The sequence below is a fragment of the Saccoglossus kowalevskii genome, chromosome 4 (genome assembly GCF_978046115.1).
Source record: "Saccoglossus kowalevskii chromosome 4, keSacKowa6.1, whole genome shotgun sequence".
NCBI lineage: Eukaryota > Metazoa > Hemichordata > Enteropneusta > Harrimaniidae > Saccoglossus > Saccoglossus kowalevskii.
This window is the reverse complement of record NC_140644.1, coordinates 35,263,595-35,291,256: the sequence shown is the minus strand read 5'-3', so window position 1 is coordinate 35,291,256 and position 27,662 is coordinate 35,263,595. Positions and strand designations below refer to the sequence as shown.

Genomic DNA, 27,662 nt, shown 5'->3' with positions numbered 1-27,662 from the left:
CAGTGGGGAATCAGTGTACTGAATGTCCTTTAAAGATGTAAATATCTTACAAAAACATTGGTACCTTATTTGTTTAATTATTTTAAGGGACATAATTTCCAGCTTTATTCAAAGTAATTCAGATATTTTAGTGAAAAAACAAATGCCTCATCGCAAAAAAAAAAAAGTGCTGCATTTAGACGTGAATAGATTCATAAAACATGCAAGATAACAGAAAATCTTAGCTGGCTTTTGTCCAAGTATTTTTTACAGGTGTCTGTCAAAAATTAATGATTCACTGAGACAAATATGAACTGCCTCATTGTGTGACTACTGTATTATATGAAAAGTAAAAAAAAAAACCTTTATGAATAGCTATCATGTTGCAAGCTCTGCTTTGTATGCAAATCAACTTAAATAGTCAGTTGGTGTCCAGTTGAGGGAGAAGTCAACAGTACTGTTGCCTCCTGAGAATCTACATCTTCAAACACTGCAATCTTTGAAGTGCGTTTTTAAACCAGTATTATAAAAAATCTATCCTTCTGTTCTAATAGCTGAAACATATTCTTGTGAGTTTTCATTTGTCGAATGAACTGTTTGTCAAATACAGAATACAGATATTTTAATACAATTTTCTTTTTAAAATGTGGATGAAATGTTTTGCTTTTTATGTATTTTTTATGTATTGTTTTTGATTTGATAACTTTGAACTAAACAGATTTTCTATTAGCTTCAGATCTTGATCAACGTTTGGCACCCAGTTCATAGGAGTGCTTATATTGATTTTCTGACATCTTGTTTTCTGTAAAGATTTTATTGGTAGGTTTGCAAATGTGTATCAGACTGTGCAATCTCTCCATGAGTTGGTTTTGAAACCCAGTATGAGATTCTGAGATACATTACCAAAGATATTATTACAAGATAAATCATTTGCTTCATTGAACACATACAACAATGCACATTTCCACTGAGATCAGTGACCTTTGATGTGTATCACAAGTGATCAGTCAAGTAGAAACAGTTAAAATATTTTATCAGACTTTCTCAATTTGTGCATGATATTTTCATACAGGACATCTGTTGTTCAAACTCAGGGAAGACTTTATACTGATGAATAAGGTGACCAAGTTTGATGAAGTTTGGAATAGAACTAGTAAAGTTATTATGCACACAATAACAATTATTAACGACAACGCCGGACAAAATTTTTCCCTTAATATACCTTTCCCTTCCATCTTTGATGGTACGGGCAAGGTAATAAAAGGGTAAAATAATTCTCTGATAATTATCAATCTAAAACTTCGATAGTTAGGCTATTCAAGGATTTAAGGTTGGAAACACTCCCAACACACAGGGATATTTTCAAATAATTGTCGAGGTATTAGACTGATACAATGGGCAACATTGTTTGATAATTCTCTGATAATTATCTGATAAAAATATGCAAGATCCCGCCTTCATCGATATTCGAGCATCATGGTCGAACTCGGGTTCACTACAGTTGGATTCCCAGTATTAACCATGCAGGGTATCATTTGCATTATAATTACTTGTGGCCCCATGAGAGCAAGTCAGATTAAGATTGACAGAAGTATACTGTGTGTCAGAACATAGGGCAGTTCCCGAAATGGGTTTAGTAGTTCACACTGCTAAAAGACAAATGGTGACAATTTTACACTGTCAGAATAGGACTTTGTTTACAAACATGGCTGCAGACATAACAAGAAACCAAATACAGTTCTCACAGGTCTTTTCTGAACGATACACGTGCAGGTTGTTAGCGAGCAGAATGTAACGCATCCATGCCAAAAAACACCTACTGACTGCTCTATTTCATTTATTTGACATAAAAGTTATAAATCATATAGAATGCAATGCATTAACATCTTTTGATCAGTTCAATTAATTAATTAGCCAAGCAATATTTACATTTATTTAGAGACATGTCGCTCTTGATACTTTACAGGCCATTATGACACAATCCATCTTCGCCAGCCAAGGACAATTTATTCGTAGCCTCAACATAAACCCTTGATTATAAGATTCACTTCAGCTCATTTGCATCACCCAATCAGAACTCACGAAAGAAAACAAGTGGAATGAAACATTTCTTGGTAAAATTAAAATGGCGGAATCAAATACTAGTAAACGTGTTGCTAGCTTTTTCTCTGAACATGGAGGTACCTCCAAGCTCTGAACGAGATTACTGTTCATCAAAAGAAAGCGCTTAGTGCTGTATCTGAGGAAAATGACGTGGTTGTTGCTGTGTTGCCGGGCTGTGTTGCAACGAAACCGAATCGGGCAAGTCGATATGTTATCAGCTTTGTCAGTTTACTAAAACACAGTTTGCCCAAATATTTAGACATTCCATCGTCCTCACTCACTTTTGGAAACTCCATTGTTTAATGTTTGATGAGCTCCCCGATCTTCACATTTATGATACAGCAACTCTGATTGGTGGCACCGGCTCCTTGGCGCGCCCAATCAAATGACTCAACCTAGCTGCAGTGAAATACAGGCTGGTTATGAATGGTTGACTTTAGCGAAACTGTGCGATTCGACCGATGGGCACAAACTATCCACTAACTTTAATGTATTTACTTTATTTGACATGGAAGCTATAGAGTATATGTAATACAGTGCAATGAAACAGTTTTGAACATTTCAATTATCTAATTCGCCAAATGAACTTTTTCATTCCTTTAAGAACATGTCGGTCCTCGTTCATCAGAAACAGTTGCATACACTTCTCTTATAACATACTACTATTGGTGTTGATGTGTTGGACTGAATTATATATCCTTGTTTTCTAAATATTATTAGTGGAAGGTAACAAAACTATATAGTAATAATTACAAATATAATACAAAAATCCATCACCAAATACTGGTTTATTCATAAAATAAGCCTCAATCAACTAATTTAACAACTATAAACATCTTGTGTATCTTTAACTATTTTTAAATAAAACACGTAGTGTATAATTTCCAGACATTGTGAATCAAATATAATACCACATTCATCCATTCACTCAGTGTAACGAGGAGTTCCAAAATTCATGCGCCTTTATTCTTGTGTTAAACTGTTCTGAGCTTTTAGAGATGCAGAGTGTAAAATGCGGAATTGAAGTTAATAATACTACTACTAAGATAAGACAACAAAAAGTAACAGAATGTTATTATAACATGTATATATAGTTCCAGACTATGTTTCAATTTGTATTCTAGTTTGTTAAGTAGTTCTTGTGATCCATGTGGAGCAACTACAAATCGTTTATAAGTTTCCTATAACATCTATGAATCCACACTTTTTTGACATCCACCTGATGATTCTGCATATATCAGTAGAACACAAGGTATATACTGTGGTTGCTCTAATAGTACCATACTGATGGGTTCAAATGATATAACGAAGTCAAATTGTAATTACGTACAGGGTTAATGTATACTGTAAGTCATAGAAGCACTTCCATGTTTTGCAATAAAACACACAGTTTAATTCATAAACACTTTGAAATTGAAAACATTTGTAAGTTTTAATCAAAACAGAAGTATTTTATTGTTTTGGGGAAAAAATGTTTGTCATTAAAACACTTTTGGTTGAAAATTAAGCGCATTGTAAACACAACCAGTCGTCAAGGTATGGGTTGATGTGTACCAACGACTGATGCCGCAGCAGCACCACCTGTTTCAACACTCTAGTGAACATGTATGGAGCTGTGCATAACCCAAAGGGATCACCCTGAATTTTAATACTTGGCCCAAATGGGCGAGTCAAAGCAGTCAATGACTCACTGGGTGCATCGGTATGTGCCGGCAAGCATCGCTTAAATCTAGCGTGGCTAACGAATCAAACGGTGCATGGAGAGTACAACAGTGCTTGGCATCTCTATGCGGAACTGATCAAGGAGCACATACTGATTTTTTAGCTTGCTTAGATTCAGAACTGGACACTGGCCACCAGTAGCCTTTGGTACTACAAACATGTGCGAATAGAAACCCGGTGTATGATGCCCTTGTAAGCAAACTGTCTTTCTGTCAGATTGCCTCCGCTTGTGGGGATCTCCTGGCCATGCCCCCAACGAGGGGAAGTTGACAGGTGAAGTGGTGCATTCAACTCTGAACTTTCTCTATAAAGAAACCATCTCCCCGTATAAAACGTATAGTCCCTCTGTCCGGATTTGTTTATAACGAATGCCTACTGTATGGGGAAAATCATGATGTATGGGCCTGCATGGTACCGGTAGTAACTATTTGCATAAATATAAATAGTCAGACTTATACCAGATAAGATCAGAAAATAATACATAGTAGGTTCGTATATCCACGCGTTTTTTATACAGGATACCCACACATGAACACCAATCACATTGAATACACATGTTGGAGCAAGGATAACACTATCGAGTATAGTATTTGCAACAAACACTTTGATTTTGATTAATCTACTGTAGAATGTATCAAAATTATCTGTTTCTAATTCTCAAAAACTGTTGCCCATATATGCTCCTTCAAGCCAAGTTAAGGTTCACAAACATAGTTTGTCAACACAAAATCCTAACGCACTACCACCACAACTGAAATAAAAGAATATGTACTCAAGCAAGCTTGTGTATGAAAACGTGATTTTAAACATGATAAAGTAAAGTAAATTCATTGAAGTTAGTGTCATACTGGCCTGTAAAAGAATCAAGAGTGACATGTCTCTAATGAAATGAAAATATCGCTTGGGTAATAAATAATTAAAATATTTAAAAGGATTTCAATGCATAGTTGTACATACATTCTATAGCTTGCATGTCAAAGTAAATAGAGTCAGGTAACAGTGACGTTAGTAGTTAGATCATGCCATGAGATGGGGGCATTTTACTTCACCTGCTAACAGTCTGAGCATGTATGGTTTCAGGGACGACTGTGTAAATGAACATTGAGTAGATCAAGGCCATTGCTTTCACAAAAACAGGTTCCAAATGAGTAAATCTAATTGTAACAGTTGGTAAAATTGAGCTAGATCTTTCTCCAAGGAACACATCGGCAAAGGTTGGATCTCTTTCAAAACAGGATTGTACCAATACTCATTATGCTCATTTTAAGTTCTAGAGGGCAATAGCAATTCAGATATATTTATTTCTGTTGTTGGTGGAAATATAGCACCAAATGGAATGAACAAATTTTTCAATTCATGTCCAATGTTAGACATAATATGCTAGTATGCTAACATTTTACTATTTATTTATTGGTTTTATTGGACTGACAGAAGCGAAAAGTCATTTTCTATTTTCATTATTTTAGGCATTTGCTAATATGGTGGCTCTTTACTACTTAAAGTAGGATTATTGTGAATATTAATAACAGACTGATTACCATTTACAATAAATAAAATCGGAGCTATATTGGAATACAGAATGTTTTTTTCTGACATAAATTCAAATTCTAATTTCACAAACTTGCTACGTAACCCCTTCTTGGCAAACACATTCATAAAGTTCATGCCATATGTTTCTATTACTCTGAAATACACCCGACTGTGATAATGTGTACAGTAGTCTTCTAACAGTGTCTCTAACAAAATATGGTCCAAGCATTAGATTGCAAAAAGTCAGTACCAACTTGTGCCAACTCAAGTCACTTTGATGGCTTTTGTGCCTGGAAATTAAGTTGAAAGAAAGAGTATGAAGCCATTAAAGTGAACAGCAATTGTAAAATTAATTGATAATGAATTAAACTGCTACATGTATGGGCATAGTTATCACAAAAATCAATGTGATTTATTGCAAAACTCTTGAGCAAAGGTGACGCAACAACAAAACAATTCACAACACATTTCTTCAATACTTTGTACAATGTAAATCCTACTTTACAATTTGCTATATTAAACTTATAAAAGATGTAATCTTTTGAGTTACAATCTTATTTATGGCATGCAACTACAATAAAATATAATGAGTGATGTTCCATACCTCCAAGAATACTTATCCATTTTGTATTGCAACACCATTCCATTTCCCCAATCTGTAAGGTATGCTGTGTATGCTTTGAAGAATGTGAAATAAGAAGCAGCAACTTGACATAGTAGTTTACTTGAAAGGCTCCAAATGTTGAGGTCAGAAGAATGTGGTCTGGGGAAGATCAAATATCACAGAGAAAATAAGCCATTGTCAATTTCTCTACTAATTTTGAAAATTTCTTTATTCTGCCCTTGCTAAATGACACATCCTTAAGTGTGGTTGTCCTATAAGAACATTGCAGTAGCCAAGTCAAATAATGCACAGCAATACAAAAATTAATGACATCTTCAAACAATGAACAAATCTGATAGAGGTTCACCCGAGGTATCTACAAAGCAAACTGGCTGGTAGTTTTCAAGAAGAAGTCAAAAATGCAATTGAAAGATGAGCTATGACTGACAGGCAAAAGATAATCACATATGAACAGCTCATCCCTGATTCATCCATTATTGTTTGTCTAACAATACACTGTTAGTCAAGTTCAGATCCCAATAACAACTTTATTTAAAGACGGCTAAAAATTAGCCATACAGATGAATGAAGGATACTTATGAACATCATCAGTTGTGAATAAAAGACGGCTAAAAATTAGTCATACAGATGAATGAAGGATACTTACAAACATATACATCACCAGTTGTGAATAAAAGACGGCTAAAAATTAGCCAAACAGATGAATGAAGAATACTTACAAACATGTACATCACCAGTTGAGAATAAAAGTGCATACATTGTATGATTATAACGCTGATACATTTGAGTGTTTTAGATTATATGTACAATTAACTTTGCCATGTAAAGATAAATTATGGGGGGGGGGGGTGAATTAATTGAATAAATATAGAATTTATGTTACAGAAGTTGATTTGTTGTTGATTTAAATATTTTGCAGTGAATAGTGTGCCTAATGGATGTGTATTGATTAATAGAATTAAGGTAGCGGGACTATTATTTGCATACTTGTTTTCATCTTCTAATTGTGACTAAATGACTACAAATAGACCCGGGAAAGTATATATTTTTAGAATCGCCAGACTTCAAGCTTTTCACAAGTGTATTTTGCATGCCCGTATCTGCAATCTACGACGCGTTACTCAATCAAAGGTGAAAAATTACTTTTTCTGTAAAAAAAATAATTACGCATTTATGCTGGCGATAAGAAGTATTTTATTCACTTTTCCTAGTTGTTCAATAGTCTGGTAAATTGAATGTGTCTGGTTAGTTTTATTCAAGCAACGCGTTTTAAAAAATAGTGTCCTGAATTTCAATTACTGTTTTAGTCGCATTGTCCCCAACTCAAACCACAACTCGTTGGTAAATAATCGATGAAATAGTTTGTCTGGACACATTCAAGTTCCTCTCATTGTCACCTTAAAGCTGTGAAAATTTGGTGTTAATCCGACGACAATAAGTATACGTTATTTTTTGTTAAAGACCTTGTATTTTGAAAAACATAAACGCCTAGAAAACGTCCATAAAGTAACAGCAAAGATTTTCAAGCTTGTTTATCGGCACAATCAATTTGTTTTCCCATCAAAGTCTGTTTTAACATGTGCAGGGGCATCCACATGTGTAAGGCTATTGGAAACCAAAAAAATAAAAGAATGGGATAGCTATAATTGGATAAATTCGGCATATGAAAACACCAAAATCAATGATTTTTTTTCAGTGGCTGTGTGACCTTGTGTCTGACACATTCATATGCAAATGACTAATCTGTGAAACAAACAGGGGCGGAGACAAACCACTCAAATGTTTGGAAACACTCATTGTGTGTCAGATAGCTACTGATAACACATCCTAACATTGCTTTGTCTTGAGTTTATCTTTGAAACTTATAGGCACACAGATTAAACCTGTGTTGTTGATTTTGGAAAACACTACTGAGGATGCCTTGCTTCCCTTCAGAAAATCTATATTTTAACCAACTTACATGACATTCTATGTTATATTGACTTTATCATATGAAAGTTTATGGTGCATTTCATCAATTAATAAATAAATGTGAAAATCGTAATTTTCAACACAAATAATAGTCTCGCTACCTTAATGTAGTTTTTTTGTATTTAATTACTATTTACATAATAAGGCATGACAGATGTAAACAAAGTACAAGTCAGATCAACGGAATACAAATAGTAGTTTGCAGTGCCAGAAGACCCAACTAAATAAAAACTACAAAAAATAATTGTGAGTGGTCTGACTAAATATAAAGACTGCTTTTCACTTTCAGATAAAAGGAACTAACTAACTTCAAATATATCCAATGTACTTTCTAATTGAGTTATCATGGTAGGTACCTTTTATCACCAGTATACCTCTTCAGTAAATAGTCTAACACAAGTTGATTACATTGATCCATTTCAATTCCATTTGTACCAATGTCTTCTCTTGGTAATATCAACACTGTCACCATAACCTCCTAACAACACAACAAAACAAACATGTCATTTTATTTAAAAAATTATGAAAAAGTATGAAAAAAAGGGAGACTTCATTGTAAAGGTGGCATTTTTTCAGCAACAAATCAATAGCATTGTAGAATGAAATGTCATTAACTACATGCCATCAAGGTTACTAAACAGCACAGATTAAACAATAACATATCATATGCTATAGAAAATAGAGAATAGAAAGAGCTTGTTCAACTTACCAAGTATTTGGAATTAGTGACCAGTTTATCCAGCTTAGAAATTACACTAGAGTAAAAATAAACAAGCAAATTCTTTTATGTACATGTACTTGCAGCCAAATGTAATGCATAATTGAATAACAGAGGGACTATGATTGCATGTAAAAACAATTAAGTGCAGTTTATGTCAGACATATGTCAAAACATATACCGGTATTGATACATTTTGGTAACATTTTAACAAATTGAGAAATTACAAAAAATGTTAAATCAGGTCTATGCTATGTAATTCTGCTTTTTATACCACAAGCATCATAAAAAAAACACTATGGGATAAAATAACAATACATTGAACATATTCCTGGTACATCTTAAAAATAATATACTAGTACTTAATTTCTATACTGGTACATTTTTTACATGTACATACATAATGAGACTAACCTTTGTGTTTGTTCAAGATGTATTGTACTAAGATATCTGGATAGCAGTATTGCTTCAGTTTTGACCATTACATCTTCACTTGTCTCGTAAGAAACTAAAAAGGGTTTTGCGAAATAAATGCATATTTAATTTCCAATAGAAGTACATTATAGAAACTATAATATCTATATACCAAACTAATAAAGTTTTGATCTAATGAAGCAAATACTGTTCATGTAATGTATTCATCTCTTCAAGAAATACCTCCAATATCTCAAGGGTAAGAACACCTTGAAAGAAAAAATGCATAATAATGGGTATACTCCATACCTTTTGAGGTTTTCTCACTCTGGGTCAGCCTATCTTTTATTTTGAATAAAACATCAACAACAGCTTTGTTCTGACTGTATCTAGCTGCATCCTAAACAGAAATAATAAATACAATTGCAGCTACAATATTGTATTATATCATTACTCTATTACATTTCATGGACATTTAACAAAATCAAGCAACTACTCTGGTATTACAGCTGGTTTGTGATATGAAAATAAAAGCATTTTAAAAAAAATGAGTCAAACACCAGCTAGATCAGTACTGTAGTCAGGTTAGGGCCACTGCATTCCATGCTACACACCAGCTAAATCACTAATGTAGTCAGGTTTGGGCCACTGCATTCCATGCTACACACCAGCTAGATCAGTACTGTAGTCAGGTTTGGGCCACTGCATTCCATGCTACACACCAGCTAGATCATTACTGTAGTCAGGTTAGGGTCACTGCATTCCATGCTACACACCAGCTAGATCAGTACTGTAGTCAGGTTTGGGCCACTGCATTCCATGCTACACACCAGCTAGATCAGTACTGTAGTCAGGTTTGGGCCACTGCATTCCATGCTACACACCAGCTAGATCAGTACTGTAGTCAGGTTTGGGTCACTGCATTTCATGCTATACACCAGCTAGATCAGTACTGTAGTCAGGTTTGGGCCACTGCATTCCATGCTACACACCAGCTAGATCATTACTGTAGTCAGGTTAGGGTCACTGCATTCCATGCTACACACCAGCTAGATCAGTACTGTAGTCAGGTTTGGGCCACTGCATTCCATGCTACACACCAGCTAGATCAGTACTGTAGTCAGGTTAGGGCCACTGCATTCCATGCTACACACCAGCTAAATCACTAATGTAGTCAGGTTTGGGCCACTGCATTCCATGCTACACACCAGCTAGATCAGTACTGTAGTCAGGTTTGGGCCACTGCATTCCATGCTACACACCAGCTAGATCAGTACTGTAGTCAGGTTTGGGTCACTGCATTCCATGCTATACACCAGCTAGATCAGTACTGTAGTCAGGTTTGGGCCACTGCATTCCATGCTACACACCAGCTAGATCAGTACTGTAGTCAGGTTAGGGCCACTGCATTCCATGCTACACACCAGCTAAATGTAGTCAGGTTTGGGCCACTGCATTCCATGCTACATACTAGCTAGATCAGTACTGTAGTCAGGTTTGGGCCACTGCATTCCATGCTACACACCAGCTAAATCACTAATGTAGTCAGGTTTGGGTCACTGCATTCCATGCTACACACCAGCTAGATCAGTACTGTAGTCAGGTTTGGGCCACTGCATTCCATGCTACACACCAGCTAGATCAGTACTGTAGTCAGGTTTGGGCCACTGCATTCCATGCTACACACCGGCTAGATCAGTACTGTAGTCAGGTTTGGGCCACTGCATTCCATGCTACACACCAGCTAGATCAGTACTGTAGTCAGGTTAGGGCCACTGCATTCCATGCTACACACCAGCTAGATCAGTACTGTAGTCAGGTTTGCTAAACTAGGCAATACATACACCTAACACATATTGAGGGTATATCATACTGCCATATTGATACGTATTTGCAAACCTTACTGTAAGATAATTCAAACATAATGGTACTCACACACATAAACTGATCAAACTCAGAGACTTCATTGTTTGAACGTTGTTGATACAACTTTACCACCTCATAATGTAAATGTTTTCCCAGATGAGGATTCTGTAAAAGAGACTAAAACATCCATGGTTGTTAAAAATTAACATTTCTTAAAATTCATATTTATTTCCAGTTTAGCCCCCAAAAAATACAGGGTTTGGCCAACAGTCCTTCTTTTGCTTTATGTCATTTATCGAAAATGTACTATTTGTCCGACCACCCAGTTGTATTCGTAACATCACCACAACTGCAATATCATAATAAATAGCTAATAAACTATATAATACCAAAGCAACTAGAAAAGAGGGACATGCAACTCTGCCTTTTCTTTGATGTAGCGGCTGTTGGGATCTGTTTTAATCAATCTTTAATCCAATTAAATTAAATCAGGTCTTATATCAGATAGTTTATTTGCACTTCAACGAAACCTCTCGATTTTTTTGATTTGAGTTTGCTGAGTGGCCTGCTCGTTATTATGTAAATCAGTGGTACAGTTTCTTTTAATGATGGTGTCCTCGCATGTCATTGAATGTCCAGAAAGTCACAAATAGGAATTTGCAGATGTTTTCGAAAATTTAGAACATATTTCTGATGATGATCGTACAAGTGAAGACGGGGATGACAGTGATTTTGATTTGGGTGAACCTTGTTCAAATAACACGAAGGCAAAGAAGTGGGATGATGCGTTTATATGAGTACATCGGCGTAACTATGATCAGTACATTAAACTATAAATACTTTTGAAAGTTTAAACTTTATGAGGTAAAAAAATAAATAGAGTAGTAATTAGATTTAGAACAGGTTTTAAAAAAATATTCACATTATGGATCTCGCTATTCACTTTTTACTGTTATTTTTTTTTCAACTGAGAGAAACTAAGAATCACAATCTTTACTCGAATTTTAAATAAAAAACACAACATCGGTGAACTTCATGAGTTAAGGTAACAAAAACGTTAATTAAAATGAAAATTTGCCCCCACCCCACAAAAACATTGACAAAGTCGATTGCTGGCCTGCCATCTTGTTTATGCTTTCCAATTCGTCGGAATCAAAAATATGATATCAGCAAATTTTATAACTATAACAAATGGAAAAGGGCACATTTCCAGAAGCCGTACTGACACATGAATTGTCACAAAATACATGACCTTCAATCGGGGTCGTTTGCTCGGTTTATACATGTATGAATTGGTATATACAAATTACATGTACAATAAAGATACTTTAATAAGACATTACAAATGAGGTGGAAAAAATCATGTGACAATATAATAATAATGATAACGATAATAAATCCTAGCTTAACAGTTGAACAGAACGATCATATAGCCATTCGGGTCTTGCTGAGGGTTACGCACTTCGTTGCAGCATGGCCGTGTGGTTGAAACTGGGTCATGGCGTGACGGGCGAGGAAGACATCATTGAACACTCACAAAATCACAATAAAACGGGAAGTGACCGCATATTACGGCGTAGCAAACATGGGAAATGAATAAAAACGTCAAAGGTTCAAATCGTACTAGATACACACTCACCAGAACTGAAGCAATTGTTTTGGCTTTCCAGTTCAACTTATCTGAACATTGAAGTACATTGTGCTCGTCATATTAAAGTGGAGGCTGTCGCGAGTGTATCCTTGAAACTTGAGTCCCAAGTGACGTATACAACAGATTGTTTACTTGCAGCAAATTCAAACACATGTTGCGTGACGACCCCACTGGTTTAAAATATACCAAAGAAAAACATAGATCACAAGTGAAAGCATGTCCAAGTCATCACATTTTAAACAAACAAGATGGCCACCAGTCAGCCATATTTAATCAAATTGCAAATTGAATTGACATGTACATGTATCCATTTATGACATACAAAATATCAGTATATAGTAATATGGCCAAAAATAAAAACAGTCATTATTCGGGCATCTTTGATCTGATTATGAAACAAAGTGACATGTATGATGTATGTGCCAAATACGAATGAAAATGGTACTAGTACATAAATCTTAGAAATATACAAGTCAATCAGCCATTCTTGATCTGATTATGAAACAAAGTGACATGTATGATGTATGTGCCAAATACGAATGAAAATGGTACTAGTACATAAATCTTAGAAATATACAAGTCAATCAGCCATTCTTGATCTGATTTTGAAACAAATTGACATGGACATGTACATGGTACACAAGCGTGTCATCTCATGTGCCAAATTTGAACTGAAAAAGCATGTCCAATATACCACATTTAAAAAAAAAAAAAAGATGCCTGCCAGTCGGCCATCTTTGATCCAACTGCAAAAGAAATTGTCATGGACATGTATCCTAACATGTATAATATATGTACCAAGTTTGAATGAAAACTGACAAAGCATGTCCAAAAAACAACATTTTCAAAAAACAAGATGGCTGCCAGTCAGCCATTTTGAATTGAATCGCTAAACCACTGCATGTGCTAATGTCCCACATAAGTATTAGGCACATGCAACGAATGAACAGAATTGGTCCAAAGGATTCTAAGAATATGACTCCGGACAGATGGACTCACAGATGGATGGACGCACGGGCGCACAGACGGATGGATGCAGACGGGGACTAAACTTAACATAACAATGCGCAATTTGTTCAACTGTTACCAGATGTGACAAGAGATAAACAGAAGGTAAGTTTTGCTAGATATTAAAAGAGTCATGATGGTGTTCCCTATATTACGAAAACAATTCAGGCAACAGATGAATATCTTTTGTGGTGTTGTGGAATTTATACTGTGCCTGTAGAATTGTTGATTGAGGGTTTGAATACAACAGTTAACATTTTGTTGGAAAGTTTCACAATTAAATCAAATATCCAATGATACCAATATATTTTTTTCATTATTTTAAACATGGGTTCTTTACACCTAAATACATTTTAAGTATCAAATATTTGTCAACACATTTATTCTCTCAATTCAACAACCTTGTAGAGGTCGAAATTAATTAAACGATGGGCATTTACTCACAAATACATGGCCAATATTTGTCCACACATTTATTCTCTCAATTTAACAAGTTTTAAATGTGGAAAATAATTGAACAGGAGTTGTTTACACCAAAATAAATATCAAATATTTGTCCATACATTCATTCTCTCAATTTAATAATTTTTAATGGTGGAAAATAATTAAACAAAAGTTGTTTACACCAAAATAAGTATCAAATATTTGTTGAGACATTTGTTCTCTCAATTTAACAATTTGTAATGGTAGAAAATACAGTAATTAAACAAGAGATGTTTACACCAAAATAAGTATCAAATATTTGTTGAGACATTTGTTCTCTCAATTTAACAATTTGTAATGGTAGAAAATACAGTAATTAAACAAGAGATGTTTACACCAAAATAAGTATCAAATATTTGTTGAGACATTTGTTCTCTCAATTTAACAATTTGTAATGGTAGAAAATACAGTAATTAAACAAGAGATGTTTACACCAAAATAAGTATCAAATATTTGTTGAGACATTTGTTCTCTCAATTTAACAATTTGTAATGGTAGAAAATACAGTAATTAAACAAGAGATGTTTACACCAAAATAAGTATCAAATATTTGTTGAGACATTTGTTCTCTCAATTTAACAATTTGTAATGGTAGAAAATACAGTAATTAAACAAGAGATGTTTACACCAAAATAAGTATCAAATATTTGTTGAGACATTTGTTCTCTCAATTTAACAATTTGTAATGGTAGAAAATACAGTAATTAAACAAGAGATGTTTACACCAAAATAAGTATCAAATATTTGTTGAGACATTTGTTCTCTCAATTTAACAATTTGTAATGGTAGAAAATACAGTAATTAAACAAGAGATGTTTACACCAAAATAAGTATCAAATATTTGTTGAGACATTTGTTCTCTCAATTTAACAATTTGTAATGGTAGAAAATACAGTAATTAAACAAGAGATGTTTACACCAAAATAAGTATCAAATATTTGTTGAGACATTTGTTCTCTCAATTTAACAATTTGTAATGGTAGAAAATACAGTAATTAAACAAGAGATGTTTACACCAAAATAAGTATCAAATATTTGTTGAGACATTTGTTCTCTCAATTTAACAATTTGTAATGGTAGAAAATACAGTAATTAAACAAGAGATGTTTACACCAAAATAAGTATCAAATATTTGTTGAGACATTTGTTCTCTCAATTTAACAATTTGTAATGGTAGAAAATACAGTAATTAAACAAGAGATGTTTACACCAAAATAAGTATCAAATATTTGTTGAGACATTTGTTCTCTCAATTTAACAATTTGTAATGGTAGAAAATACAGTAATTAAACAAGAGATGTTTACACCAAAAAAAGTATCAAATATTTGTTGAGACATTTGTTCTCTCAATTTAACAATTTGTAATGGTAGAAAATACAGTAATTAAACAAGAGATGTTTACACCAAAATAAGTATCAAATATTTGTTGAGACATTTGTTCTCTCAATTTAACAATTTGTAATGGTAGAAAATACAGTAATTAAACAAGAGATGTTTACACCAAAATAAGTATCAAATATTTGTTGAGACATTTGTTCTCTCAATTTAACAATTTGTAATGGTAGAAAATACAGTAATTAAACAAGAGATGTTTACACCAAAAAAAGTATCAAATATTTGTTGAGACATTTGTTCTCTCAATTTAACAATTTGTAATGGTAGAAAATACAGTAATTAAACAAGAGATGTTTACACCAAAATAAGTATCAAATATTTGTTGAGACATTTGTTCTCTCAATTTAACAATTTGTAATGGTAGAAAATACAGTAATTAAACAAGAGATGTTTACACCAAAATAAGTATCAAATATTTGTTGAGACATTTGTTCTCTCAATTTAACAATTTGTAATGGTAGAAAATACAGTAATTAAACAAGAGATGTTTACACCAAAATAAGTATCAAATATTTGTTGAGACATTTGTTCTCTCAATTTAACAATTTGTAATGGTAGAAAATACAGTAATTAAACAAGAGATGTTTACACCAAAATAAGTATCAAATATTTGTTGAGACATTTGTTCTCTCAATTTAACAATTTGTAATGGTAGAAAATACAGTAATTAAACAAGAGATGTTTACACCAAAATAAGTATCAAATATTTGTTGAGACATTTGTTCTCTCAATTTAACAATTTGTAATGGTAGAAAATACAGTAATTAAACAAGAGATGTTTACACCAAAATAAGTATCAAATATTTGTTGAGACATTTGTTCTCTCAATTTAACAATTTGTAATGGTAGAAAATACAGTAATTAAACAAGAGATGTTTACACCAAAATAAGTATCAAATATTTGTTGAGACATTTGTTCTCTCAATTTAACAATTTGTAATGGTAGAAAATACAGTAATTAAACAAGAGATGTTTACACCAAAATAAGTATCAAATATTTGTTGAGACATTTGTTCTCTCAATTTAACAATTTGTAATGGTAGAAAATACAGTAATTAAACAAGAGATGTTTACACCAAAATAAGTATCAAATATTTGTTGAGACATTTGTTCTCTCAATTTAACAATTTGTAATGGTAGAAAATACAGTAATTAAACAAGAGATGTTTACACCAAAATAAGTATCAAATATTTGTTGAGACATTTGTTCTCTCAATTTAACAATTTGTAATGGTAGAAAATACAGTAATTAAACAAGAGATGTTTACACCAAAATAAGTATCAAATATTTGTTGAGACATTTGTTCTCTCAATTTAACAATTTGTAATGGTAGAAAATACAGTAATTAAACAAGAGATGTTTACACCAAAATAAGTATCAAATATTTGTTGAGACATTTGTTCTCTCAATTTAACAATTTGTAATGGTAGAAAATACAGTAATTAAACAAGAGATGTTTACACCAAAATAAGTATCAAATATTTGTTGAGACATTTGTTCTCTCAATTTAACAATTTGTAATGGTAGAAAATACAGTAATTAAACAAGAGATGTTTACACCAAAATAAGTATCAAATATTTGTTGAGACATTTGTTCTCTCAATTTAACAATTTGTAATGGTAGAAAATACAGTAATTAAACAAGAGATGTTTACACCAAAATAAGTATCAAATATTTGTTGAGACATTTGTTCTCTCAATTTAACAATTTGTAATGGTAGAAAATACAGTAATTAAACAAGAGATGTTTACACCAAAATAAGTATCAAATATTTGTTGAGACATTTGTTCTCTCAATTTAACAATTTGTAATGGTAGAAAATACAGTAATTAAACAAGAGATGTTTACACCAAAATAAGTATCAAATATTTGTTGAGACATTTGTTCTCTCAATTTAACAATTTGTAATGGTAGAAAATACAGTAATTAAACAAGAGATGTTTACACCAAAATAAGTATCAAATATTTGTTGAGACATTTGTTCTCTCAATTTAACAATTTGTAATGGTAGAAAATACAGTAATTAAACAAGAGATGTTTACACCAAAATAAGTATCAAATATTTGTCCATACAGTTTATTTATTCTCTCATTTTAACAACTTGTCATGGTGGAATATAATTAATATTAAACAAAAGTTGTTTACACCAAAATAAGTCTATAATATTTATCAAGGGAAGGGAGTCGCTGACTCATTGGGTGTATCTAGAATCGTCGTTGTCAACATTGAAGCAGACATACATCGCGCATGGTTTTTGCATGACAATACTGACAACATTTCCCAAATTGTTAATGCTTGCTGCAATTGGATTGTGCATCCTTGTCACTTCAGTATGTTGTGAGAGGCGCATATCCAAATATAGCAGTATTAAAACTGATGGACGCAACTTTCTTAAAGCTGGAAATGTAAACATGCTCACGAAGTTTAATTTGGAGGCATATAATATAGCTAAATTCAATTTGGAAGCAGCCTTTGAAAAATGGGCTACAAGAAAAAAACAAGAAGTACGAGCCATCTGAATAAATAGATGCCCTGTATATTTATACAACAATCTTTTCTGGTTTTCACTAAAAGTTACTGTGTTTTACTGTTGGTAATATTTTTTTACCCTTATATGATGGTATAATGTTGTGAGTGATTGTAACTGATATATTATAAAAGTTAAACAATGTGTTATAATAACATAAGAATGTGTAGTAGCCAATACTTTACAGAAATATCACTGTATTTCTTTCATGCATCAGTATTAACCTTAAATAAATTGTGTTTTAAAAAAGTAACAAATGTGTAATATTTTGTTGTATACATCCACTGTGTAACCACAATATAATTACAGTTTATGCTTCTTCCTCACAAGCACACTGTTCCGAAAGATTGTTAAAACTGTACATAATATGCTCTTTAAATAAATTTTTTTCGGCTATTAATTAATTTCTTCTATTTACCACAATTGCTAAAACATTTAGCATTTGGCTAAAGAAAACGCCGAGGCATTAGCCAAAATGGCTAAGACAGAATAGTTGCGTTCACGCACAGTTCCTTAGCACGGGCTAAGAGGTCAAATGCTAAATACGGGTTAAATTTGATCCAAAATTTAATATATCCAACTTTCTCATTCCAAAATTGCAACCGAGCTCAGTGTACACGCTTCTACACTGATCGGGTCGCTGTAGTAGAGCGTACAGCAGCTCCAATTGTAGACAGAATAAATTTGGTTCGATGTCTACGACATGCATTAATAAAACTCTGTTACGTCGTTGTATACTGTTTCTTTGCATCCAAACAAGTTGGGTCCGTCTTTTCTCGCGTTCCTCTGCACGTCGCTTCAAAATTTGAACGAAACATGTCAGCAGCAGAAATAGAACCTCGCGCATGTCATCCATTTTTCGTTCGTAAATAGCGGCTTGCCAAAGGTCACTGATGATGGCGTTCTTTAGCCCGTGCTAACAACTGGACCTCCCTGTGTGTGGACGCAATTGAGTCTAGCCGAAATGCAAATATGCTAGATAAGCCTAAATCTTAGCCCGTACTTCGTGTAACGTGAACACAACTAATCTGGCTTAGTCAGTGGAAGCGCAGTATGCCCTTGACTTAACTACTTAACAAAGGTATGCATAATAGGATGGTCATGACATTATCTTATTCAAGAAATAATGTAATGTTTTATGCTGTTCTGACTTCATTAATATATCAGTACATGTACCTTCCCAAAATATTAATTGTATGCATTCTTATATGGCCTTAGCAGCATATAAACACAACTGAAAATTAACGACACATGCAGAATATTATGTAAAATAATGAGACAAAGTGAAGGGGATTTACCTGTAGTAAAACTGTCTGTGTCTTGGCAAACAATTCAAAATTAATTTCCAAACTTCCAAGGGCATATTCATGTTTTTTCTGTAACAATTTCAACTGCTTGTCTAATTTTTCAACAAAGATTGATTTGGATTGAAGCTTGACGTACATCTGACAATAAATAAATGTTGTTCAATAGCAGTTAATACAATATTTACTACATGGTGTTACCAGGGAGCTGATGTCATTACAGATCCCTGGTGTTACTTATACTACTTGTATAAGTCCACAGTCAGCTGGCGCACACGTGAGAATAAAATAAATATGATATTTACTATATGGGGGCCGCCATCTTGAATGCAGCAAAAATTGTCATTCCAGCTCAGCAGCCAATCAGCGACGGTCTTACAGTCAAATGACAATTTCAGTTTCAAATATCCAGGAAAGTGTATTTCGTGTAATTATGTGTTCATATGCAAGGGATTTTCCCACACAAAAATGCCAAATTTTGTTATCAGTTGGCTTAATATAATCCCAACGGCTCGAAATTAACTTATATTTTTGGTAGCCCAAGTGGGCTATCAATTTGTGAAGCTGGTAGTCCCAAAATAAAGTCTGGTAGCCCAGTTTTTGATTTTGTAATTTAAGATTATAAAAATATTCTTTAAAAGATCTTGACTACCTATCTGACCTGTACATGCCATGTCGTATAATTTTGTTTTTGGACACAACATTTTTAAATTTACCATTGTTTCTGAACTTCTAATTTTATACAGAAATAAAACAGATGATAAACATCAACTACATGTACATTGTAGGTAGCAGATTGTTGCAATTTCTAGGAGCCATTGTGGGCTACCAACTTTGAAATGTGGTAGCCCCATCATGAAAACTCGCGTAGAGATCACATGTTAAAGAAAATGTTCTTCGTCCTCTATGGCGTTATTTTCACAACATAGACATTTTCTGTCAGATATATCTGTGTTGTTATATCTCCCAGTCTCTATTTGTAGTCTGTGACCACTAATCCTCAATTTTGTCATTGATGACCTGTGATGAGTATTTTTGACTACGTGTAAGTAGTTTTCAAAGCCAAAGTCTGTTTTCAGTTCTCTGTAAGTGCGCAATTTATTTTTGTGATTTTTCCCTTTTTTATCATTGTCTAAAATCTGTTTACAAGTTTTTTCAAACTTTGTTTTTAGTTTTTCTGATATTATTTTATCTATATTTACATTGTTCGCATTTTGCTTTTTTCTTCCTGCCACAAATGGTCTACATGTATGTCTAGATCTTTAAGTATACGTTTTAACCCGGAAACCCAATTGTAGGTGCCAGAGTTGTCTAGTTCTAAGCCGAGACTGTATGCTTCATATACCAGAGAATTTTCAGGCATTTTTTTTATTCAAGACCAGTATTTGATCATCTGTTTTATCCCTGTTGTAACTAATGGATACCTTCCTAATTCTAAAAGACATGCCACATTGGTCTCTTTGCTGTTAACTTTGAGCAAAGATGGCGGGTTGTTCTCCCCCATTTTTGTATGTTCTTTAATGTCATTAACGTATATGTTTTTGTTAAGCAATTTTTTGTTTTTACCCATGCAAGTGAATTTTGGTAAATACTATTAATTATTTGGTAAAATTTTCCTGTGATACCATTTTTTCTTAATTTGTACATTAGTCCAGGGTGCCAGACTGAGTCAAATCCTTTTTTGAAGTCAATAAAACATGCAAAAATGTATTTCTTGTTGATAAGATATTTTGTGACCAGTTGTTTAAATACAAATATGTGATCTCTTGTTCCAAATTTTGGCATGAACCCAATTTGTTCCTTAATTATTGGCGATCCACTCCGCTAGAATTTCCCTTATACATGTTATCACTTTTGTCATTTTGTGTGTGTCTGTGTGTGTTATTTTCAGTGTTTTCACGTATTATATTATTTCTTCTGTGATTTTTTTGGCTTGGCCGATTTTTCTCAAACTTGCCAGGTAGATCACACCTTCATCCTACTAGTTATTAGGAAAAATCCGAAACAACTGATTTTTGGATAGCTTCCCGCCAAATGTATCTCCTCCTACAAATTTAGGATAAAACACTTCAGACATAGCTCATTCTACTCAGCTTGAGTGTGGGCACAAAGTTACTATTTGATTTTTTGATATCTTTTTTCATTACCGAGAAATTTGAGGTTGGGGTAACTTTTAACCAGCAACGGCTTTTAACTCCTCTGTGATTTTTTTGGCTCGGCCAATTTTGTTCATACAGGTAGGTCGTACCATCACTAATTGGAAACAAATCCTGGCCCACCACTGCCATTGCAACATCCAAAAACTGATTTTTGAATACTTTCGCCCCAAATGTATTACCTCCTACCAGTTTTGTAATAGCAGTGTTCAAATGATCATGCTTTTTAAGAGATCACCGGCGCCGACATTGTTACACGGTATCAACGTAATCCCAACGCAACTTTGAATGAACTGTAAATGCTGCCTTCATTCTAGAAAATACTATCGCAAAACGGTTGGAAATAATAAATGTAACAGCAGAATACGTCCTAGTAATAAACTAAGTGACTTCTAATAACTGAATGTTTTTTGCGAACTTCGTATACGGACCCATTTAGTTATAAAGTGACGTTAGCTTCACGTTTATGTCACACCTTGAAAACATGTTGCTTGTTTTTGAGCGGATCGCCAACCAGCCTCCCGGCTTGTTATTTTATTGTCCTGTATATAGTTGGTTAGACGTTGTTTCAGAATTGATGTGAATAGTTTACTTAATGTGCTCAGAAAGGTGACTGTTTTGTCACCTTATAGATTGGTTTAATGATACCTGTATTCCAGCTGCTTGGATACTTGCCACTAGATAAAATATGATTGATTAATTTTTGTAAAGGCTCTATTAAAATATGTCTGCCTGTTTTCAGCACTTCATTTTTAATTTTATCCAGACCTGGGCTTTTTCCAGCTTTCTGCTTATTTATTTCGTTTTGTATCTCAAGTTCTGAAATATTTTTGTCAAGCATATCTACTGTCTGAGAGCTCCATTCTAATAGGTCAATGTCTGCATCTTCGTTATAGTCTCATCTGCTCGGAAGAATTCAGTTCTTTAATGTGTTCAAACCACTTTTCATCTTTAATGTTTTCAACATGGTTTTCATTTTGTTGGTTATTTTTAAATTCTTTTATTAAGTCCCAGTACTTGTGTGAATTAGAGTTTCCCATGTTGCCAAGTCTATTAAGTATCTCATTTTTAATTCTCTTTCTTTTTTTGATTAGACGTTTATAGTCTCTTTTAAGATTGTAACATTGTATTCTTGAATGTATGTTGCCAGGATTTCTACTAAGGTTAGAAGACAATTTAAATACTTTTCTTTTCATATTAGCTAGCTCATTTGTAAACCATTTGGCTTGTTTAGTTATGTTTTTTGATTTAACATTTTTTTTTTTCTTCAGACTTTTGTCAGCTGCTCCAATGTACATATTTGATATCAATTCACATGCATGGTCAATTGACTCTATATTTTGGTTGAAGTCTTTTTTTATTGAATTCATCAATTAGCTTGCCTATTTCTTTACTCTGTAAAGCCCTGTTAAAGTCCAATTTAGATTTGTTATTCCATAAATAGTGCTTGTTGGTGTCTCAGATTTTGTAGTTTATTTTGTCACTTTTATCTGAGATTGCATTAGTGTTTAGGTGATAGGATATCTGGCAGTGGGTGGACAAAAAATAGATTGATTTTTTCAAATGAATTATCACTAACTACTAGTATTGTATAATCAACAATCGTATCGTATTTATATATTTATCAACAATTAACAATATTAATCAACAATCGTATCGTATTTATATACTAGTATTTGCTTATATACTCAATAATCGTATTTATTTTATAATCACGTGTGCGCCAGCTGACTGTGGTATAAAGTTATAGTGGATTCAACAGAAGTTTGTGTTCAACTTCCAATTTCTTGCAACTGGGCTTTGGGATAGACATGTTTTCACGCACCTGCTCAAAATACTTCGCCCATTCATTAGCTCTGAAGAGGGCTTTGGAGTCCCAGTTTGCAACACTTTCGCATCGTGAACTTTGTAGTATTTCAATAAAACTTCCAGCATTTTTCAATATTTTGACAAGCTGTTCCATCATGAGGTGTTTTATGGCAATTAAAACAATACTAGTATATAGACAAACCAATATTTAGTATGAATGTACACAGTCTGGAATATGCACCATTTCCTTGAGCATGCGTGAACAAAAAAAATCCACGACCTTTGGCTATTTCGTTGACTGCTTTTAAAATAGCCGCCATTTTACTTATGATCGTTTTTTTTTTGTTTCCTCCAATTGCAAAGCATTGTGGGAATAAACACTTTTCAAAATGGCCGTGCAGGTGAATACATATCTGGAAGCAAGCGAGCACTGGAACCTTTATTTTGAGATATGATAGTGTCTATGCAAGATAAGCTAAATTTCGTGAACTTTTGAAATTGCAGTCATGTCGGCACACAGTCGAAGGTAAGTTGTCCGAAGATTTCCAGTGCCCCTGTGATTGCGCCAGTTTAATCATTCAACTTAGAACATGTTACGGTGATCCCGTTTTGACTGGACTGTTACATGTCCAATCTAATGTTGAAACATGTTGTTGCGTGTTACAAAAAAACGTTTTCATGATCACAAGCCAGGGATAAGCGAAATTCTTTAAGCTGTGGTGAATGTGGCGTGTAAAATAATAATAATAACTTTATTACACTATTAAAAACCTTCAGAGGGTTTGTGTATGGTAAGAAACTAAAGAACATAAATACAAAGAAATACAATAACACTAGAATTCAAAAGAGATAAAATATAAGAAAAATGTTAGTAAAATAAAAAAAAAATTAATTACTTTCTGTGGGTATTCTACATGTAAAACTATTTTAGAAACATAATTTCAATATGTATTTAATACACCTAGTAGGATAGTAGTATATTTATTGTCACAGCACTGACTTTATTAGCCCTGAGTACAGTCCTGTAGGTTGGCCTCCTTCCGCTGATCATTTGGCCCCACAGTCTTGAGAAGTCGCATAGACCGAGGATTCGATACTTTTGTGAAGGAATGCATCGAGCGATTTAAGAGGCATTCAGCTTTGCAGTTAAAAATTAAGCAGGTCGATACGTCCAACTATACTAAATACCCTAACTGGAAGGGAAATTACATTACACTAGGGTTGTTCAAATCGCCATTTTCCAACGTCAACCGAAAATATACGCCGCCATCTTGTTCTTGACGTATTTATTAACAAAACGTTGTTTCGTTGCGTAAAACTAGCTTTCGCCAACGTTCCAGTAATGTAGGTTCATTTTTTCTGCCACAAAAAAAGTATTTGTGATCACTAGATTGGTCGATAGATTTTTTAGCTGGTTACAATCATGAAAACTGCAGAACGGTTTTCCGCCATAAATTTGTAGGAGGGTGTCGAATCCTCGGTCTATGCGACTTCTCAGGACTGTGGTGCCGAATGATCAGCGGAAGGAGGCCAGCCTACAGGACTGTACTCAGGGCTATGACTTTATTAGTAGGAAAGTAAAGCAGTAAGGTCACTAAAACTACAGAACAGAGAAAAAAATAATATAAGAGTACAAATGAATAAAAAAAATGCACAACACTTAAAAAACTAACTAAAAAATACAAGAAGACACTTTGTGATGGGCATCTTTTGCACTCAGTGATGTTCACAAAAATATTTGTTCACAATTCTTTAGAATTTTTATAACTGGCTTCACAATTCCGAACACCAATGACCCGGTAGATATAATTAGATATAATAATAACTTTATTACACTAGTGCAGTGGGTGCAGTATGGTAAGGATACAGATCAGAAACAAGTTTCAAAATTACAGACATACATGTAGCAAACTAAGGGATATAAAATATAGATTCACAATTAGATTCTATAAATTGCGTTTTTGCAGTACTACATGTACTACTATTTAATATGCAAGTGAATATTAAATTTTGGTTAACTGTATTAGACATTTTTAATTTACAGTCTTCTAATAAGATATTTCTTTCTTGAGTAAAGAAATATAGTGTCACAGCATTTCAACTCATTTTTGACAAATCCAAAATGACACTGGATAATTTTGCTTACTTTTGAAGGCTTTGGTAATTTTAATTAATGGGTATATTTTAGTATGTACATACTCATCACCAATCAAATATTAGTAAGAGAATTTATTATTATAATCTGGACAGAAGAAAGCATTCATTTCCGTTGTCATTATGCAATTATGCATTTTCCTATACATGTACATGTACCTCAGGGTTCTCCACGGTTTGAAAATTAAACAGGGCGCGCCAATGTGAAGTGGGCGTGGCACATTTGTAATGTGCATCATTGGCAAGGATGTTGAAAAATGGAAACCAAAAAATCTATTAATCTACATATTATTACATATGCATAATATATATTTATTATTACAAAATGAATGGGGATTTTTAAGAGCTATTATTAAGTAAACGTCAGCACGTACAATCAGCTGATTTTAGCTGCACGATTCCTCAAGCGGCGACATCAGTTGTTTACAAGTAATGATCGCGTCCAGAAAAAAACGTAACAAGTTTGTTAATTTATTTTCCCAAATAAATACATACATACATGCTTTATTTAATTATTAGCAAAAATTTATATTTATGATTTATATTTATTTGGACGAAGCAAAATAAAATGTATGTCGCACAAACGTTCGTAATTGGTTCATTAAAAAACTTGCATGAATGGCACCAACAACCAAGGTGATCAAACAAAATAAAATGTACACAATAGAAGATTTTCTATCTGCAGTTAACAGTTACTATCAAAAATAATAGAATTAGGTATAAAAAAACAAAATACATATTTAAAAGAATATTATAATTTTCATTTGAATCGAAAGTTTGTTGATGTCTGCTTCGTTGAAAACAGCTATGACCCGGAAACAGTTCATTTTACTGTGTGCACCCTGATACTATGTAACGATGCTTTTGATTGGCCAAAGCCACGCATTGACGCGAAAAACAACCAATCAGAATATTTGTTCCAAAAGAACACAAGTAAATTTTTTCTTCCACTTATGATGCGAGTTGAAAGCATGGCCGTTTTACCGGGGTTTTTAAATCGTGATTTAAAGAAAATTCAACTTTAAATAGTGACATTTAAATATAAACATTTACGTGTTCAAGCAAGCATTCATGTGGACTTCTTGGTGATCAGCAATGTTTGTGATGGTACGTCGGCTGCGCTGGTCGTTTACCGATCATGCAAGTGCATAGCTGCCCGGTTGCTGCCTTTGTTCCACTCGGCGGTGAAGATGTTGCCGCTACCTAGTCACGGCCTGAACTTGGTTTTAACCATAGACTTTATGTTTAACGAATGGTTTTACCGATAACGATTTTATATATTTGACGTCACCCTGGCAGTAAAAATATGGGTACGGTAATGCACTTTTCTGGGCCACATGTTCATTTTTAATCGTGTTGAAAAAACTTGTAACTTTTTGTTTGGTGGTGTTATCACCTCGCGGTGACCTGCTACGATAACAAACCGGAATTTTCACAGTTGCACCTTAAAACAATGAACCAGTTACCCTGAGCACGATGAATCATCTTCGGAAGACAATGAGTGTTGGCCTGTTTTGTAAACAATTCTTTGTATGGGACCATGCAGGGCGCACAGGAAATATAACAGGGCGCTGACAATTTAAACAGGGCGTCAATTTCAGATAACAGGGCGCGGCGCCCTGTAAAAACCCCTCGTGGAGAACCCTGTACCTGTAACTTCATGCAGGATTCCTAATAAATGATTTTGCAATATTGGGGCTCCAGGATATTGTATTCACTGACGTCGTTTTGAATTTACATTTTCATGGTGCTTTCTCTTTAATGTTTAGTTTGTTTCTGTGGAATGTTTTGTCGATTGCTGTTTGTTATGTGTTCATGGAAATTTCTGATATGACTTTTGTGCAAAAAATCAACAGCCGTTTAACAGTTATGTTATTTCAACTTTGCAGTATATCGTATCCAGTACGTTGACTGTAATGTGAATTTCGTTGATTAATGCTGTATGGTGACTTTCTTCGAGGCCTACTGATACAATCCTGCAACAATCTGTCTGCCGTCGCTGTCAAGCAGCGATATGATTTCACACACAGAAATTAAGAATCACATACCGTACTCGACCGTGTTGGCACCCAGGGTCCTGAACTCATAAAATCAGGATTTTTAGGGGTGGGCGCTTACCCGAGCACCCCCCTCGGAAAAGAGTGCAACTGATTTTTAATTCACCGTGTGACAGATTTAGGGGGATATTACGTGAGGATATTACGTCTTTGAAAGTTTGAGGAAAAATAAAATTACGAAATTAGGT

The 27,662-nt window shown here is 33.8% G+C and overlaps 2 protein-coding genes across 2 annotated transcripts in view; one reads left to right on the top strand and one right to left on the bottom strand.

Moving 5' to 3' along the window:
• Positions 1-5,149: 5,149 nt before the first annotated feature.
• On the bottom strand, positions 5,150-23,580 carry LOC102800894 (uncharacterized). The gene is made up of 9 exons (XM_085498624.1): positions 23,280-23,580; positions 19,293-19,439; positions 10,998-11,105; positions 9,372-9,462; positions 9,063-9,156; positions 8,640-8,685; positions 8,287-8,408; positions 5,939-6,097; positions 5,150-5,624 (listed from the first exon to the last, which is right to left on the bottom strand). The coding sequence occupies exons 1-9, from the start codon at positions 23,418-23,420 to the stop codon at positions 5,429-5,431; spliced, it is 1,104 nt and encodes a 367-aa protein (XP_085354750.1). The 5' UTR covers positions 23,421-23,580; the 3' UTR covers positions 5,150-5,428.
• A 54-nt stretch (positions 23,581-23,634) lies between these two features.
• LOC102810182 (uncharacterized) overlaps positions 23,635-27,662 on the top strand; it is a 47,173-nt gene continuing 43,145 nt past the window's right edge. The window contains exon 1 of the mRNA XM_085498093.1: positions 23,635-23,789. Coding sequence (XP_085354219.1) covers positions 23,770-23,789 — 20 coding nt within the window. The 5' untranslated portion in view covers positions 23,635-23,769. The remainder of the gene's footprint in view (positions 23,790-27,662) is intronic.

What these genes read in the sequence shown, in the direction of transcription:
- LOC102800894 (XM_085498624.1), bottom strand. Translation starts at nt 23,420, where the DNA reads ATGATGGAACAGCTTGTCAAAATATTGAAAAATGCTGGAAGTTTTATT. An exon ending in CACAGACAGTTTTACTACAG is followed by an intron (nt 11,106 to 19,292) that starts GTAAATCCCCTT and finishes TGGATGTTTTAG; the next exon opens with TCTCTTTTACAGAATCCTCA. An exon ending in GAGTGAGAAAACCTCAAAAG is followed by an intron (nt 9,157 to 9,371) that starts GTATGGAGTATA and finishes AACCCTTTTTAG; the next exon opens with TTTCTTACGAGACAAGTGAA.